At 36.0% G+C, this 15119-nt stretch overlaps 1 protein-coding gene across 1 annotated transcript in view; it reads right to left on the bottom strand.

Annotated features, from left to right (window-relative positions):
• Positions 1-15119, bottom strand: part of lars1b (leucyl-tRNA synthetase 1b) — a 47960-nt gene that overhangs the window by 11337 nt on the left and 21504 nt on the right. Inside the window, exons 20-26 of the mRNA XM_073824718.1 lie at positions 14377-14589; positions 14060-14117; positions 12578-12641; positions 12166-12349; positions 10414-10504; positions 10087-10227; positions 8997-9137 (exon numbers count right to left, since the gene is read on the bottom strand). Of these exons, the coding sequence (XP_073680819.1) occupies positions 8997-9137; positions 10087-10227; positions 10414-10504; positions 12166-12349; positions 12578-12641; positions 14060-14117; positions 14377-14589 (892 nt within the window). The remainder of the gene's footprint in view (positions 1-8996; positions 9138-10086; positions 10228-10413; positions 10505-12165; positions 12350-12577; positions 12642-14059; positions 14118-14376; positions 14590-15119) is intronic.

Here is a 15119-nt window from a genome sequence, read left to right as displayed (position 1 = left end):
CTCTTTGCCATTATTGTATGGCAAGCCGTTTTAGCATTCCATCCTTGTTTGTCTTTTATGTTCTAAAACATTCCTTCATTATTGTAATTATTGGTGAAAATAGTCGATCCGGAAGCTCACATTGTGTTGAACTATAGATCTGCTATTTTCAGAACTTACAAGTGACACTACCCAACAGCAAAATACTTACTGACCTACATTAATTTGTTAAAAGACTACTTTTTCTCCTTTTTTGACTAAAACCTTTTTGACTTTTCGTCGACTAAAACTAGACTAAAACCTTTTTGACTTTTCGTCGACTAAAATTGGACTAAAACTATCACATATAGAAGTGACTAAAATTTGACTAAAACTAATAAGCATTTTAGTCCAAAAGACTAAGACTAAGACTAAATCTAAGATGGTTGTCAAAAACAACACTGGTACACACACATATATTACATAAACAATAACTTTTATTTTGGATGCGATTAATCGCGATTAATCGTTTGACAGCACTAATATATATATCATGTTCATGTATCATGTTTGCACCCTCAGATTCCAGATTTTCAAACAGTTGTATCTCTGCCAAATATTGTCCCATCCTAACAAATACATCAATGGAAAGCTTATTTATTCAGCTTTCAGATGATGTATAAATGTATAAATATCATCATCATCAACAACAACAACGACAACCATTATTATTGTTGTTAATACTATTATTATTAGTAATATTAGCCCCTTAAGGTTCTTGTAAAATTTAACCATATGCAAAATGTACCGCAGGTGGAACAGTGAAACGCTAACAGGTCATTACTATTAAAGGGATAGTTCGAGCATTTAAGACATGAAGTTGTATTCAATCCTTATCAGCACTATAGTGTATACACACTGACCCACACTGCGTTCACCTCCCTGGTCAGAGTTCTGGCCGCTGGAAGTTTTTCAAGAAAGTAGTCACGGTTAGTTTCCGGGGCCTCAAAACTGTGCGTTTTTACGTGAAAAAAATATATGCGTTTCAAAGCTTGATTAATTTACATCACAAAAAACACTCCTGACAAAAATCATACCTCAGTTTTAATCGGCACTATATTCTTTCCGTTTCCATCAATCCGCGCTGCTGTCAGTTTGCACGTTCCGATCAGCTGTTCCATTACACACTCGAATGACAACGACGTAAAAAGTAGAAAATTAAAAATGGTGCGAACTTGTAAATTCCCAGGTTGTGACCACAAGAATGTGCAGGGATCGCCGTTCAGATTCCATCGTTTTACTGTTTCTGATATAGTTATGAGACAGCTTTGGCTGGTTGCCATCGGCTACTCTGCGGGAGCTAAAATATCCAGTATCAAGGATTTTCGTGTGTGCAGTGCTCACTTCAGCGAAGACGATTACATCCCCAACCAAGGAGGAAAAATCAAAAAACGGATTTTAAAGAGTTCTGCTGTACCAGTACCACGGGTAAGCTCTATTTACTAACTTTATGTCGCATACGACAGGTTTATTTTGAAGCTAACGTTACACTGAGAATATTCTAACCGGGGCAGTGATAGCATCGACTGTCTATGTAGTGAGAAAATCAGCAAATGTCATAACTAATGAATTTAATTGAATCTATATAACACAACAAAATATGATGCTTTGCTATATTTGTTATTGTCTGTAACTATGCGGAACGTGTGTCGGTATCATCGTGTTTATAAGTGTGCTTGAAGTCACATACAGGTAGGTCTAAACCAGGTATCTCCAACTCCGGTCATCGTGAGCTACATTCCTGCAGCTCGATGTTTTCCTATGACAGGACACCTTTCTCAAATGAGACATTCTGTACAAGCCTGCTAACGTTAATTACCCGTTGATTTGAGTCAGGTGTGTTGCATCAGAGAAAAACTAAAACCAGCAAGACAGTAGCTCACGAGGACTGGAGATCCCATGTCTAAACTGTACAGTAAACAATCTGATGTTTAGACTCCTGTGGAAATCACGTGAAACGAGGTCTAATATAAAAATATATATATCGTCTGTTCCGTCTGACATTGTGCTAAAATTGGTTTCATCATCAGAAGTTTCGTAGTCAGACATGTTGTCAGCGAGTCGCGCTATCAACAGCTGATCGGAACGTGCGAACTGACAGCAGCGCAGATTGATGGAAACGGAAAGAATATAGTGCCGATTAAAACTGAGGTATGATTTTTGTCAGGAGTGTTTTTTGTGATGTAAATTAATCAAGCTTTGAAATGCATATATTATTTTTACGTAAAAACGCACAGTTTTGAGGCCCCGGAAACTAACCGTGACTACTTTCTTGAAAAACTTCCAGCGGCCAGAACTCTGACCAGGGAGGTGAACGCAGTGTGAGTCAGTGTGTATACACTATAGTGCTGATAAGGATTGAATACAACTTCATGTCTTAAATGCTCGAACTATCCCTTTAAGATTAGTATCATTACTACCACTACTACTACTGCATATAAAACCTTGACCGGATCTTTTTGCACAGAGTTTATAAAACATTTGAACTTTTATTTTATAAAATAAGCTTTCAAAAGTATACTTTAAATCTTTAAATCTAACTCTAGCCCTATTTTTGTATCTAGTTTCATATCCTTATTTCTGTATCCAGTTACCACCAGTATACAGTAGTTTTCTTCAAACTCTAAAACACATCAGCACAGCAACTCCTTATCCAAAGCGACATCCATTACCACATGATCCCAACAACAGGACTGAGAAAAGCCTCCCTCCTCAGAGCCTTGACTCATAACGCTTACATAAGACTCAGCATAGGTAGAAACAGACTGTAGGGAAACAGTCCCAAGCTAAAAGCGGGGGATAATGCACTACTCATCTGTCAGGGGAGGTCTGGGACAGCACTGAACTCACTCTACATGACAGCTGTCGACTTGATTCATTCTTAATGTCAATTATGTTTGGGTAGGGTTGGACTGCATGGACTACCAGGGTCTGGAGGTGAGAGATCTCTGTCTGATAGCTTAACGTTACAAGGATTTTATGAATAGTGCTACTTATTTCAAAGCAGGTAGCTACCATAAAGGACCCAACCGAAAATCTTCATAAATTACTCAAACTTTAATACGGAGGTAGCAGGGTTGAGGTTTTGAACATCACATTTAACACTAGTTGCTATGCAACCATGCAGTCAGTTTATGAAATTAGCCACTGACCTTTCCTGAGTGCAAAGTTTTGGTTTTCGTGAAATGGCCTTAAACCATTAGTAAATAAACTACAGAATGTTATGTTTTCTAATACATGCACAACTTGTATTTATTCTGACAGCTCTGTTTGAGCTCATTAGCTAGGGTTAAAAGTCCAAAGTGCGAGGAAAATCTGCACTGAAACAGCGTTATGAGAATCAATCATAAATCTGCTGCTGTCAGCAAAAAGTAGTACTGAGGTCTTCTTGTGGGTTTCTGCCAAAATAAGTCAACATTAGTAAATGTTAGCTTTGTAATTTTATTGTTTTTTGTAAAATAAAAAAGCAAGACAAAAATAATGATAATAATCATTACAACAGCTCTATTAATACATTTATTATAACATTCTCCTTTGCTCAGAAAAGCTGCATTTATTTGTACATTAGAAAAACACATGCCTGGTTTAAGAAGGGGGTCTTAATGGCCAAAGAATATTATTTTACAAACTTAATTTTAAGTTAAATTGTGCTTTGTTGGTAGGCTATAATGTCTACTAGAATGTAAAAAAACGTTCAGCATTAAGCAAATATTTTTAAATTGTTGTTTTGTAAATTGTGTTTATTTATTTTTTGGAAAAGCAAGACAAAACTATAAAAAGCACATTTTTGGCAATGTAAGAATGCACCGAAATTAATATTCTTGGCCGAAGCGGAACAAAATTACACATTGGACCGAAGGCCAATTACCATTTTTTTATGATTTTCCCATTGCATAAAATAAATAGCCAATACTTGCTTTTTCATAGTTTTGTCTTGCTTTTCAAAGAAAAAAAAAATTACAAAAAAACTATTTAAAAATATTGATTTAACACTGAACATTTTTAACATTCTAGTAGACATTATAGTCTACCAAACAAAGCACAATCTAACTTAAAAGTTAGTAAAATAAAATTTTTGCCCATTTTTTAGACCCCCTTCTTGAATCAGGCATGTGTTTTTAATGCATAAATAAATGCAGCCTTGCTGAGCAAAGAAGAAAGTTATAATAAATGTATTAATAGAGCTGTTGTAATGATTGTTATCAATATTTTTGTGTTCCTCTTATTTTATTTTACAGAACATCAGTAAAATTACAATACTAACATTTATGAATGTTGACTTTTATTTTATTTTATTTTGGACACCCGCAAGATCTCAGTACTACTTTTTGCTGACAGCAGCAGATTTATAAATGATTCTCGTCATGCAGATTTTCCTCATGCTTTGGACTTTGAACCCTGGCTAGTGAGCTTGTGCACCTGTCAGAATAAATACACCAATACACAATTTGTTCAGGTATTAAACAACATAACATTCTGCAGTTTATTTACTAATGGTTTAATGCCATAATGCAATTTTGCGATTTCAGTCATCATACACTAACCAGCAACAACCAGCCCTTTCTCTTCTCATGGAAGACAAGCATTGTGGTTCTAAACAGTCTCATGCTGTCGGTGCTTTCCTGAACCATGATAAATGCTTCCACACAGCCGACATGTTTGCTGCATTAGTGTGCGCCTCTATTTGATCGCGTCACGAACATTCGGTGCATCCCTAAAGCAATGGTAAAAAAAAAAAATTGTCAAAATACATGGGAAAAACGTTTTTCAATTTGAGCCACCAGGAGGCGCAGGTCAGAGGGACTGAACCCTAAAAACACACCATGCTGCCAGCCAGACCTCTACTGAGCATCTGTCAACACAATTTTTGCCATATGTTCCATTGGTTGTTGACTTTTCTGTCGATTCAGCATGTTGAAACGACCTTGGTCCTATGGTGAGAGATTACTTTGATTGGCTGTTCAGCGAAAATAAGCAAACGGTTAAGTCGATATAGCACTTACAAAAAGCTCTTCTCATTTTACATTTTCATCTTATATGCGCATTCCAATCAGTGTTAATTTCGTTGACAAATCATTTTTTAAATACATTTTCATCAACATTTTTTTACCGATGAAGACGCGACTATAATGAAACAAAAACTCGTTTTAAATGACAAAAACTATGACGAAAATCTATTGACATTATCATCAATGAAGAAAAACGAGATGAAAATGTTAGGGGGAAACAATTTGTGAAGAGATGCACTCGGAATCAATCTGCTGTGTGGTTAGGAGGTTAGATGCGTACCTTTGAACAGTTACATTGCCTATTGATCTATCTGTTGGGACATAAACTAGCATACATTTCCTGCACGTCTCATAAAACATTTAAAAATGTCAATATCTGGGAATAAGTAAATTTGCCAAATTTAATTCGGTCCGATTTTCTGAGCGCAAACACCGAAGCAGTGCCTCCCACAAAGTGCAGGAATACTCTTTCCCATCTCACGAATAGAAAAAGACACAAATTAATGTTGAATTGTCCGTTTTGACATATATTCACGTAAACTCACTTGGGTTACGACTTGAACGTAAACAGCTGGGAGAATATCGGATGTTTATCAATACTTTGCATCTGTGCATTCGGTTTTAAAGGGACAGCAGCCTAATTTATTTGCTATTGTCTGAGTCATTGATGTTAATCAAGCAACAAAAGACAGAAAATCATTCACTGCTCTTGACTGAATCACTTTAGTGGCTCTAATAAAAATATTCTACATTTATTTCTATAAATAAGTATGTCTGCTTGAAAGAAAGAAGAATACGGTAAACAAGTTGTTATAACAAACGCATGATTAGATTATATAACCATTGGCATTACATTGAAAAGAAGGCCATGTTCTTGTTTATTTATGAGAAGTGGTTTCATTTCATTTTAATATCAAGGCATGTTGCATGACACAGCAGTTAAATCTGTGCCTATCATGATAAAACCTTAATATCAAACCTATACAAAGAGGAACGCTTAATTAAAGCATTACACTGTAAATAAAATCATTAGATTTTAGCTGACTAAATCTACTGTAGATTTAGTCAACTAAAAGCACACTAAAACTAAAACAACTCAGATGACCATAGTATGACTAAAATAAATGGCATTTTAGTCAAAAGGCTATGACTAACACTAAATCAAAATTTGCTGTCAAAACTAACACTGATTATATCCTAACTCCGGATATAACAGTATATCCGCAGTCCTTGTTGTGGTTTCTCATCCTGAATGACAAATAGAGACTACCGCTATCTGCTGGTATGGAGAGTTATTTCTGCTCGTACAGGTATGTGCTTTTGCCATTCGGCTGTAGTTTTAGTTTGTCCAGACAGAGACGTGAAGAGACAACACAGTCTGATTTCATCACTGCTAGTTCTTTGATATTGGCTTGGTTTGCCATAGCCTTAGGGAAACATATTGAGTTTCTGTGTTATACGCAAAGCTTTGCCAAAACAACTTAATTAGGTTCCCTCACTGTCATCACTTGTCAACAAGCTGATGTGTTAAATGTGAATTTGGTAAGGATGCCATGAATATGACAGGGGTAGTTTTACCCTGTTGTTATGAACATTTTACTCTGCATGACCCAGCAGATCTTAAAGGGATAGTTCACCCAAAAATGAAAATTACCCCATGATTTACTCACCCTCAAGCCATCCTAGGTGTATATGACTTTCTTTTTTCAGACAAATACAATTGGAGTTATATTAAAAATGCCCTGGCTCTTTCAAGCTTTATAATGGCAGTGAATAGGGTTTAAGATTTTGAAGCCCATAAAACTGTGTCCATCCATCATATGAAGTGCTCCACACTGCTCTGGGGGGTTAATAAAGGCCTTCTGAAGTGAACTGATGCATTTGTGTAAAAAACATATCCATCACACATTACAAGTAACGTAATATTACTTTTTCCAAGTAACTAGTAAAGTAACACATTACTTTTTAATTGACAAGAAAAATCGGAGGTACTTTTTCAAGTAAGTAACGCCAGTTACTTCCCCCCCCACAATTATTGATTAAAAGATCTCCTGTCCTCATCTTGAGAGAAACTGTGAGTAAGATGTTACTTTAATTCTAGAATAAATGTAAACATGCAAAAAAAAAAAAAATCTCAATCACTAAAAAACAGATACAGTATTCGTCTAAATGAATAAAAACAGTGAAATTCAACGCAAACCTGAAATTAAATATGTTAAATAATACAAATATCCTTTATGCATTTAATCCCATTTTATTAACCAATGTCTTTGCTGCCGACCTTCGATGATCCAATTCATCCATACTAATAAACACAACTTACTCAAGATAATCTAACATTTGTTTTCCTTTTTTTTTTTTTTAAGAGTTTACATTTTTTCTTCTGAGGTCAACTGCACAGACGTGAATTTACTTTTCTCTAAGCCTGAGGCTTTTGATGTGAAAAGGCTTTTACATTTGCCAAAAATAGAACTTTTTATATTAAAAACAAACAAGCAACCCCTCCCCAGACCTAAAAATAAACGCAAAAGTAACAATGCATTATTTTCCATAAAAAGTAACCAAGTAACGTAAGTGGTATTTTTAGGGAGTAACTTAATATTGTAATGCATTACTTTTAAAATCAACTTTCTACCACAATTATTTCTACCACAACAACATGGTTATAGTTAGCATTAATACTTCTGGTTTTCTGACACAAGTCAGCGCTGTTTATAACAGAGCAGAATTCGAATGATTCTCACTAGATCTTGCAGCAACCGTTTTCATTGTGCAGTGAATTCAAACACTTCTTAATGGATCTCACACATTCAACTTTGGCTCCTGAGTAAAGCCGTTTGAGCTCGGACAAGTTTGTCTGCTTTGCGGTCCGTGCTGCACAGCTAAAACAGCGCGGTTTAGTTTCGCTTTCATTTCATTTGTCGCTAGAGGTTTCTCATATGCAACAGAAATGGCAGCGCTTATGAACAACGCAGTAGTCACGCCAGTGCAACCGCTGACAAAAATTAGTCCCACTAGCAGAAAAAATGGCCACAAAATGTCTAAAGCCCTGAGAGAGCAGATGGCTCTGCATGCGTTCAAATCGATTCTGAAGTAAACCAGCTGATTTTTAAATAGTTTCAAAAAGAATCGCGCCAGTTAGGTGATTTGATATTTTTTCTCCCAGCCCTACTTTTTTGATGAATGGTTGCCGTTTTGGGGTTTTAACATTCTTAACCCCATTCACCGCCATTGCCAAAGCTTGGAAGAGCTTGGACATTTTTTAATATAACTCTGATTGTATTCGTCTGAAGGAAGAAAGTCGAATACACCTATGATTGCTTGAGAGTGAGTAATTTTCATTTTTGGGTGAACTATCCCTTTAAGGAGCAGACACTTGACACGTTAATTAAATGTACAGCAATTATACAGCTTGCTTATAGTCAGACGTTATGTGGTGATCAGAAGTCATTTGCGCATTTTTAAAGAGAAAGAGAGACAGCACCATTATTCGCTCGCTCTGTTTGTAAAATTATGTCTCAATTAAGGTTTTAAAATGACTTTATAAGTTATTTAACTAAGAAATATGAATCGTCCCTCACCTTCAGCATTATAATTGTTTTACCTGTGCCAGACAGAGAACGAGACAGTGCTGCTGCATGTCGTGCCAAACTTCTCACGGCAGGCATGTCATCAGCTTTAGATTCCAAAGCCGTTATCGGCCGATAGTGATCAGTAGCCGATCAATCGGAGCACTCCTAAATTTCACCATGTGTTGGGTTTTCCTAGATCGCATCACATATGTAACTCTAGTGGCTTTCATTTGTAATAGATTGAGGCAGGCATGGTCTATTTCTGTAGGCCAAAACCCTAAAACAAGTTAGCATTTTAGTTAGTTCCACCTTCCTGAAGTCAGTGATTTTTGATTGGGCTTTTGGGTGCCAACTGAATTTAGACTTAAAAATTCATCAAAGTGAGGACAGTCCATACCTTGCCCTTGGCTGGCTGCATGTAAGCTTTCAGGCGAAGGCGGAGGTCGTGTGCAGTGTCCATCAGATACTGTGATGATCGCATCAAGATCTCATCTACTGGACCGGCTGTCGGCCAGCGAGCCTTCATTATAGAACTGTTCTGTAGGGAGAGAAAATAAATAAAGAGCGTTACCTATGCAGCTCCATTAAAGATTTTTTGATTACTTTTTGGTACTGAAATTACACCTAAGTGCTGTTAAGTAGATTCATAAACAGCGGCAGATTAACCATTGTGTGTAGCACTTAACAGATATGACTGTGATTGGCTGCAATGATCATCATTTTGGGCTCATACAGAAGCACATGGGAGTATTTGAAAGCCAACAGCGAATCCACCTATTCGCAGAAATATTAGGGATCCGCTGATACGTTTTCAAAATGTCAGTACTGCCTGGTTTCGTGGTCAGTACTTTTGACAACAGTAGCTTCTACTGAATTAAAAAAAAAAGTTGAAAACAAATAAGGAATAATGTATACTGCCCTCCAAAGGCAAAGTGCAGTAACTACGCCAACACTGAAACTGACAAAAATGCCTTTAAAGTTTTTACACCAGGTAGTCAAACATGTTGACACTCTCGGAGACTTTGGCACAAGACAAAACAGTTGTCACAAAGTCCATTTTAAGCCTTAACTCAATTTTGACCTAATGTGTAGTTACTGTGCTTTGCCTTTGGAGGGCAGTATAGTCAGCCAGTCATAATCAGCTATTTGTAACGACAAAATCTTCTATAGCATTAACATTTTATTTTTAAAATTAAATAGAAAAAAAAAAGTGGAATCCCAAATATGTATGCATAATAAATAATGGTAATTAAAACAATGTTGTAAAAAACATGACATTGTTGCATGATTTCAACTGTTGCATATAGTTTAGGATTATATATAGTTTAAGAACAAATAAATTAAACACCAAGGTGTACAATCTGTGTGGCGAATGCTATTTACTGCAGTTCCTCAATAGTATGATTGGCAGTGAAATGTTATGGTTTAGGAGTAAGCGGGCGATTCCCTAGAGGAAAACCTGTCCTTCAGCGTAGAGGGGGTCTCACCTTCCCCAGCAGGGACCAGGTGTGTTCACACAGGTGGGGGCAGATGGGAGCCAGCAGGAGTGTTTGATTCTCGATAAACTGGAACACAAGATCCCTGTGCATGCCCTCGATGGCCAGCTCCCTGTATTTATCCTTGGCAGCCTTTAAAAAATATATCATGGAATGACACAATTACATGCAGCCACTTTAAGAGTAGAAATGTGTTGTTGCTCTTTTTTATTCATATTACTAGTGTAGATTTGATTGCTCCATATGTCTCCAACCCATGCTTATTTAGCCAACGGATGTTAATGTGAAGGACGGCAAATGCAATTATGTATGCGTTACCTGGAACTCAAAGAAGCCACTCTTCAATGCCTCCTTGTACATCATCCTCTCAAAGTGCTGGTCGGTTTTAATGATGCTGGAATTCATTTCACTACAGACAGACAGACATAATCAGGTGAAAATAATTAATTATTAAATAAAGACACTTTTACAGAATAAAATTGTGCCTTAAAGGGATAGTTCACCCCAAAATGAAATTTTTATGTTTATCTGCTTAACCAGGGCATCCAAGATGTAGGTGACTTTGTTTCTTCAGCAGAACACATACAAAGATTTTTAACTGCAACTTTAAACCGTTGCAGTCTGTCAGTCATATAAAGGCAGTCAATGGGATCCACGGATTTGAGAGTCAAAAAACATACACAGATAAACCAAATTAAACCCTGTGGCTCGTGGCGATACAGTGAGTTCTAAACACTCGAAATAATCAGTCTGTGCAAGAAACTGAACTGTATTTATATAAAATTTTTTTACCACAACAGCTGGCACATGACGTGTCAATGTGCTCTGGTAAAGTAGAAGCATGCACAGAAGCGATCTGTCACGTGTATACGTCACTCATTGTTTACACAGATTGTGGTTACGATGGCCAATCAAAATGGTAATTACTTGTGCTTATCCTGATAGCTGCAACAGATTAAAAACTAAAAGATAACGTTTTATTGTGGAACATCCAGGAGTTCCAGTTTTCATCCAGGAGATTTGACTTTTCACCGACAGCCTGATCGACTGAAGTTATTGAAGTTATTATTGTTGTGAACGTGCTCAGGACAGCTGGACGTTGCAGTGGATCAGAAGTGAAAAATGATATAAATACTGTTCAGTTTCTTGCACAGACTGATTGTTTTGTGTGTTAAGACCGCAATGTATCGACACGAGCCGAAGGATTTAATTTGGTTTTGTCTGTGTATGTTTTTTTTTTGACTCTCAAAGCCGTGAATCCAATTGACTGCCATTATATGACTGACAGACTGCAACGGTTTGAGTTCAAAATCTTTGTTTGTGTTCTACTGAAGTAACAGTCACCTACATCTTGGATGCCCAGGGAGTAAGCAGATAGACAACATTTTATTTTTATTTTTGGGTGAGCTAACCCTTTAATTAATTATGCCTTTAAGTCTAAATTAATGTTCTATACACACACTACTGTTCAAAATTTGAGGCCCGTGAGTTTTTTTTTTTTTAATGCATTTTAAACAAAGCTTATCAAGGCTTAATGAAAAAAAAAAAAAAAAAAAAGGAATTTTCAGCATCATTACTCCAGTCTTCAATGTGACCTCGATGTCAATGATCCTCATTTTTCCGTAATTTATTTAAAGCACATACTTACTTCCATTCAACTGTCTTTGCTATTTTTGCACATTGTCTGTCTTGTATACTTGTATATTGTTCTTTTTATAATATGTATCGTCTTGTCACTGTCATTTTGTAGCACTGTGGAGCTTCTGTCACAAAAACAAATTCCTAGTATGTGTAAACATACCTGGCAATAAAGCTCATTCTGATTCTGAAACATTTCTGATTATTTTCACTGCTGAAAACAGTTGTGCTGATTAATATTTTCATTGAAACCTTGACACATTTTTTCAGGATTCTTTGATAAATGCCTTTTTTTTTTACTTGCCTCTTTCTTCTACAGTGCGCTTTTACTATTGTTATTATACCACAATATAATATTTTTTATTCAATATATTACTACATGGAGAAGTTAATTTTGTAAATAGACCTTCTGTCATCATCACTTTGTGTTACCTAATAAATACTCTGTCATTAAACGTGTCTGCTGGTCCAGTCCTCAGGTTGTTCTGATTGGCGATCATCTCTTTCACCCATTCCACCCATGTAAAGAGACGCAATATTCCCGCATCTGCCATGGCCTCGACAAAGTTAGCATCCTCCACCGTGTCCCCTGCATCAGCCAGAGCCAAACGCATGCCTATAATACAGAATATAGAGAGGCAGGTTGGCATGGGTTTAATGAGGTTTATGGCATTTACATTAAAAAAGGTCACATAAAAAAGACATATTCTCTTTTAAGTAAATTGTTGGATCACAAAGTTAGACTTTACATGCTAAGGATTAAACCTATTTCTGCCGCAGTAAGAGTGTGACCGCATGTAAAGTATTTGACCTTCAAATGAGCTGGTATTTATGAAGGACTTACCATCTGCTGAAAACTTGGCAATGGCTTGACTCAAAGTGAGAAAGTTGCCAGTGGATTTGGACATCTGGTGGGTATAAACACCTAATTAGACGACTGAAGAGGACCATCCACAACGTGTGTGCTTATAAGTACACAGTAACAAACTAAAACAATTTTGTTAATTGAAATGCAACTAAAAAATAAAATACACAAATTTGATTAAAACAACAACAACTTGACATTTAAAAATGTTGCCTTGGCAATTAATGGAAATAAAATAAATTCAAGTACTAAAATGACTAAAACTAAAATAAAAATAAAGCCAAAAAAGAAATAAAAATCACATAACATTACTAAAACTTAAATTTAAATGATAACTGAAAATATAAAAGTTAAAACAAAATGTTAATATGCATTGCCTTGCAAAAGTATTCATACCCCTTCATTTTTTTCACATTTTGTTTTGTTGCAGCATTATGTTAAACTGCTTTAAATTAGTTTTTCCCCACATCAATTTACACTCCATACACCATAATAATGACAAAGCAAAAACCAGATTTGAAAATTTTACAAATGTATTAAAAATAAAACAATTAAATAAGTACATTGCATAAGTATTCATACCCTTAACTCAGTATATAGTTGAAGCACCTTTACAGCCTCAAGTCTTTTCGGGTATGATGTGACAAGCTTTGCACATCTGCATTTGGCAATTATTTGCCATTTTTTGCTTCACCTTTTCACCTCTCAAGCTCTGTCAGCTTGGATGGGGGCTGGCAGACATTTTCTAGAGTCCTAGTTGTTCCAATCGTCTTCCATTATGGACAATGGAGGCTACATGCTTCTGTGAACCTTCAATGCAGCAGTTTTTTTTCTGAACTCTTCCCTAGATCATTGCCTTAACGCAAGTCTGTCACTGAGCTCTACAGGCAGTTATCTTGACCTCAGGACTTGGTTTTTGCTCTGATATGCATTTTCAGCTGTTAGACATTTTCTGAGAGGTGTGTGCCTTTCTAAATCATACTCATTCAAATGAATTTGCCACAGTTTAACTCCAAGTGTAGTAACATCTAGAAGCAATATGAATGCTCCTGAGCTAAATTTCGAGTGTCCCAGAAAAGGGTATGAATGCTTATACAACAGGATCTTTACAGTTTTTTATTTTTAATAAATTTGCACAAATGTTAAAAACCTATTTTTTGCTTTGCCATTATGGAGCAGGGAGTGTAGATTGATGTGGGAAAAAAAGTAATTTAAAGTAGTTTAACATAAGGCAGCAACATAACAAAATGTGAAAAAAATGAAGGGGTGTGAATAATTTCACAAGGCACTGTATACTATAATAGTACGGTCATTTATAGATCTTGATTTTTTAAGGAATTCTCAGAAATTTGGCCCTAAAAATTACACTGACGCACATTTTATTCTTCTGTAGCTAAGGTTACAGCAAACTCAGTGTATGTCTTTACTAACGAGAAAAACAGAAGAGGAACATCAACTTACCTTTTCAGAGTTTAGCAGAAGATGACCATTGGCACGTACTGCTTTTGGCCATTTGCCACTATAATAACGATAAAAAACACAATTTGCAAAAAGTGTGAAAATCTACAGAAATGCAAATATCAATCAAGGTGACAAATTGAAATTAAACAGCTATATTAATACTAGAACATTACATTTTCTTCCCTGGTTATTGTAAATAAATAAATAAATAAATACTTCAACTTTAAATTAAGTTGTAATGGCTGTGATATAGAAATCACAACAATGAGAGGAAATGTAAACCACATTTTCTTCTAAATTAGTAAACCGAAGTGTACCTATCATTGGGCCACATGGCTACATGATTGTAGAGGTAATAGGAGAGGTGGTTTGGCACCAGGTCTTTCCCTGATACTCTCACATCTACAGGGTACCAGAACTCAAACTCCCTCCTGAGCTTCTGCAGGGATTCCTTCGGGATGTCCGTCTTTGGGAAAGGTGCTGTTTTGAAGAAGATGTAATCCCACACCTCCCTCGTCATTTGCTCTGGTCTAAAGGGAGGAAATGTGTTTTTCTGTATCACTTTGACTATTTTTACTCAAGTAACAACAGGTCATGTGGCAGTATATTCAGATGGTCAGAAACAACATTTCCCATTTCATTTTTGTTCTCAATTTAATTCACGGTGAGTTTGACCAAATTTATGTAAAGTTTACCATTTAATTCCCTATTTAATATGCTATTAAATAATTTAATAGCATATATTCCATAATATTTTTCCTGAATTCATCATCTGTACACTGTGAGGTTGTTAAATGCAAGCAGATATTAGGGTAGAGGTAAATTTTTCTTTAATTGTGAAATACATTTTAAATTAAATGCGTTATCTATGTTATCAAAATTTATATATATATATATACACACACATACACAGTGGGTACTCCAGTGGGTAAGTATTCAGACCCCCTTAAATGTTTCACTCTTTTTATATTGCAGCCATTTGCTGAAATCATTCAAGTTCATTTTTTCACTTATTACTGTACACACAGCACCCCATATTGACAGAAAAACACAGAATTGC

This window comes from Garra rufa, chromosome 19, assembly GCF_049309525.1.
Source record: "Garra rufa chromosome 19, GarRuf1.0, whole genome shotgun sequence".
Classification (NCBI taxonomy): Eukaryota; Metazoa; Chordata; class Actinopteri; order Cypriniformes; family Cyprinidae; genus Garra; species Garra rufa.
The sequence above is the reverse complement of the archived record's forward strand: the minus strand, read 5'-3'. Positions and strand labels throughout refer to the sequence as shown.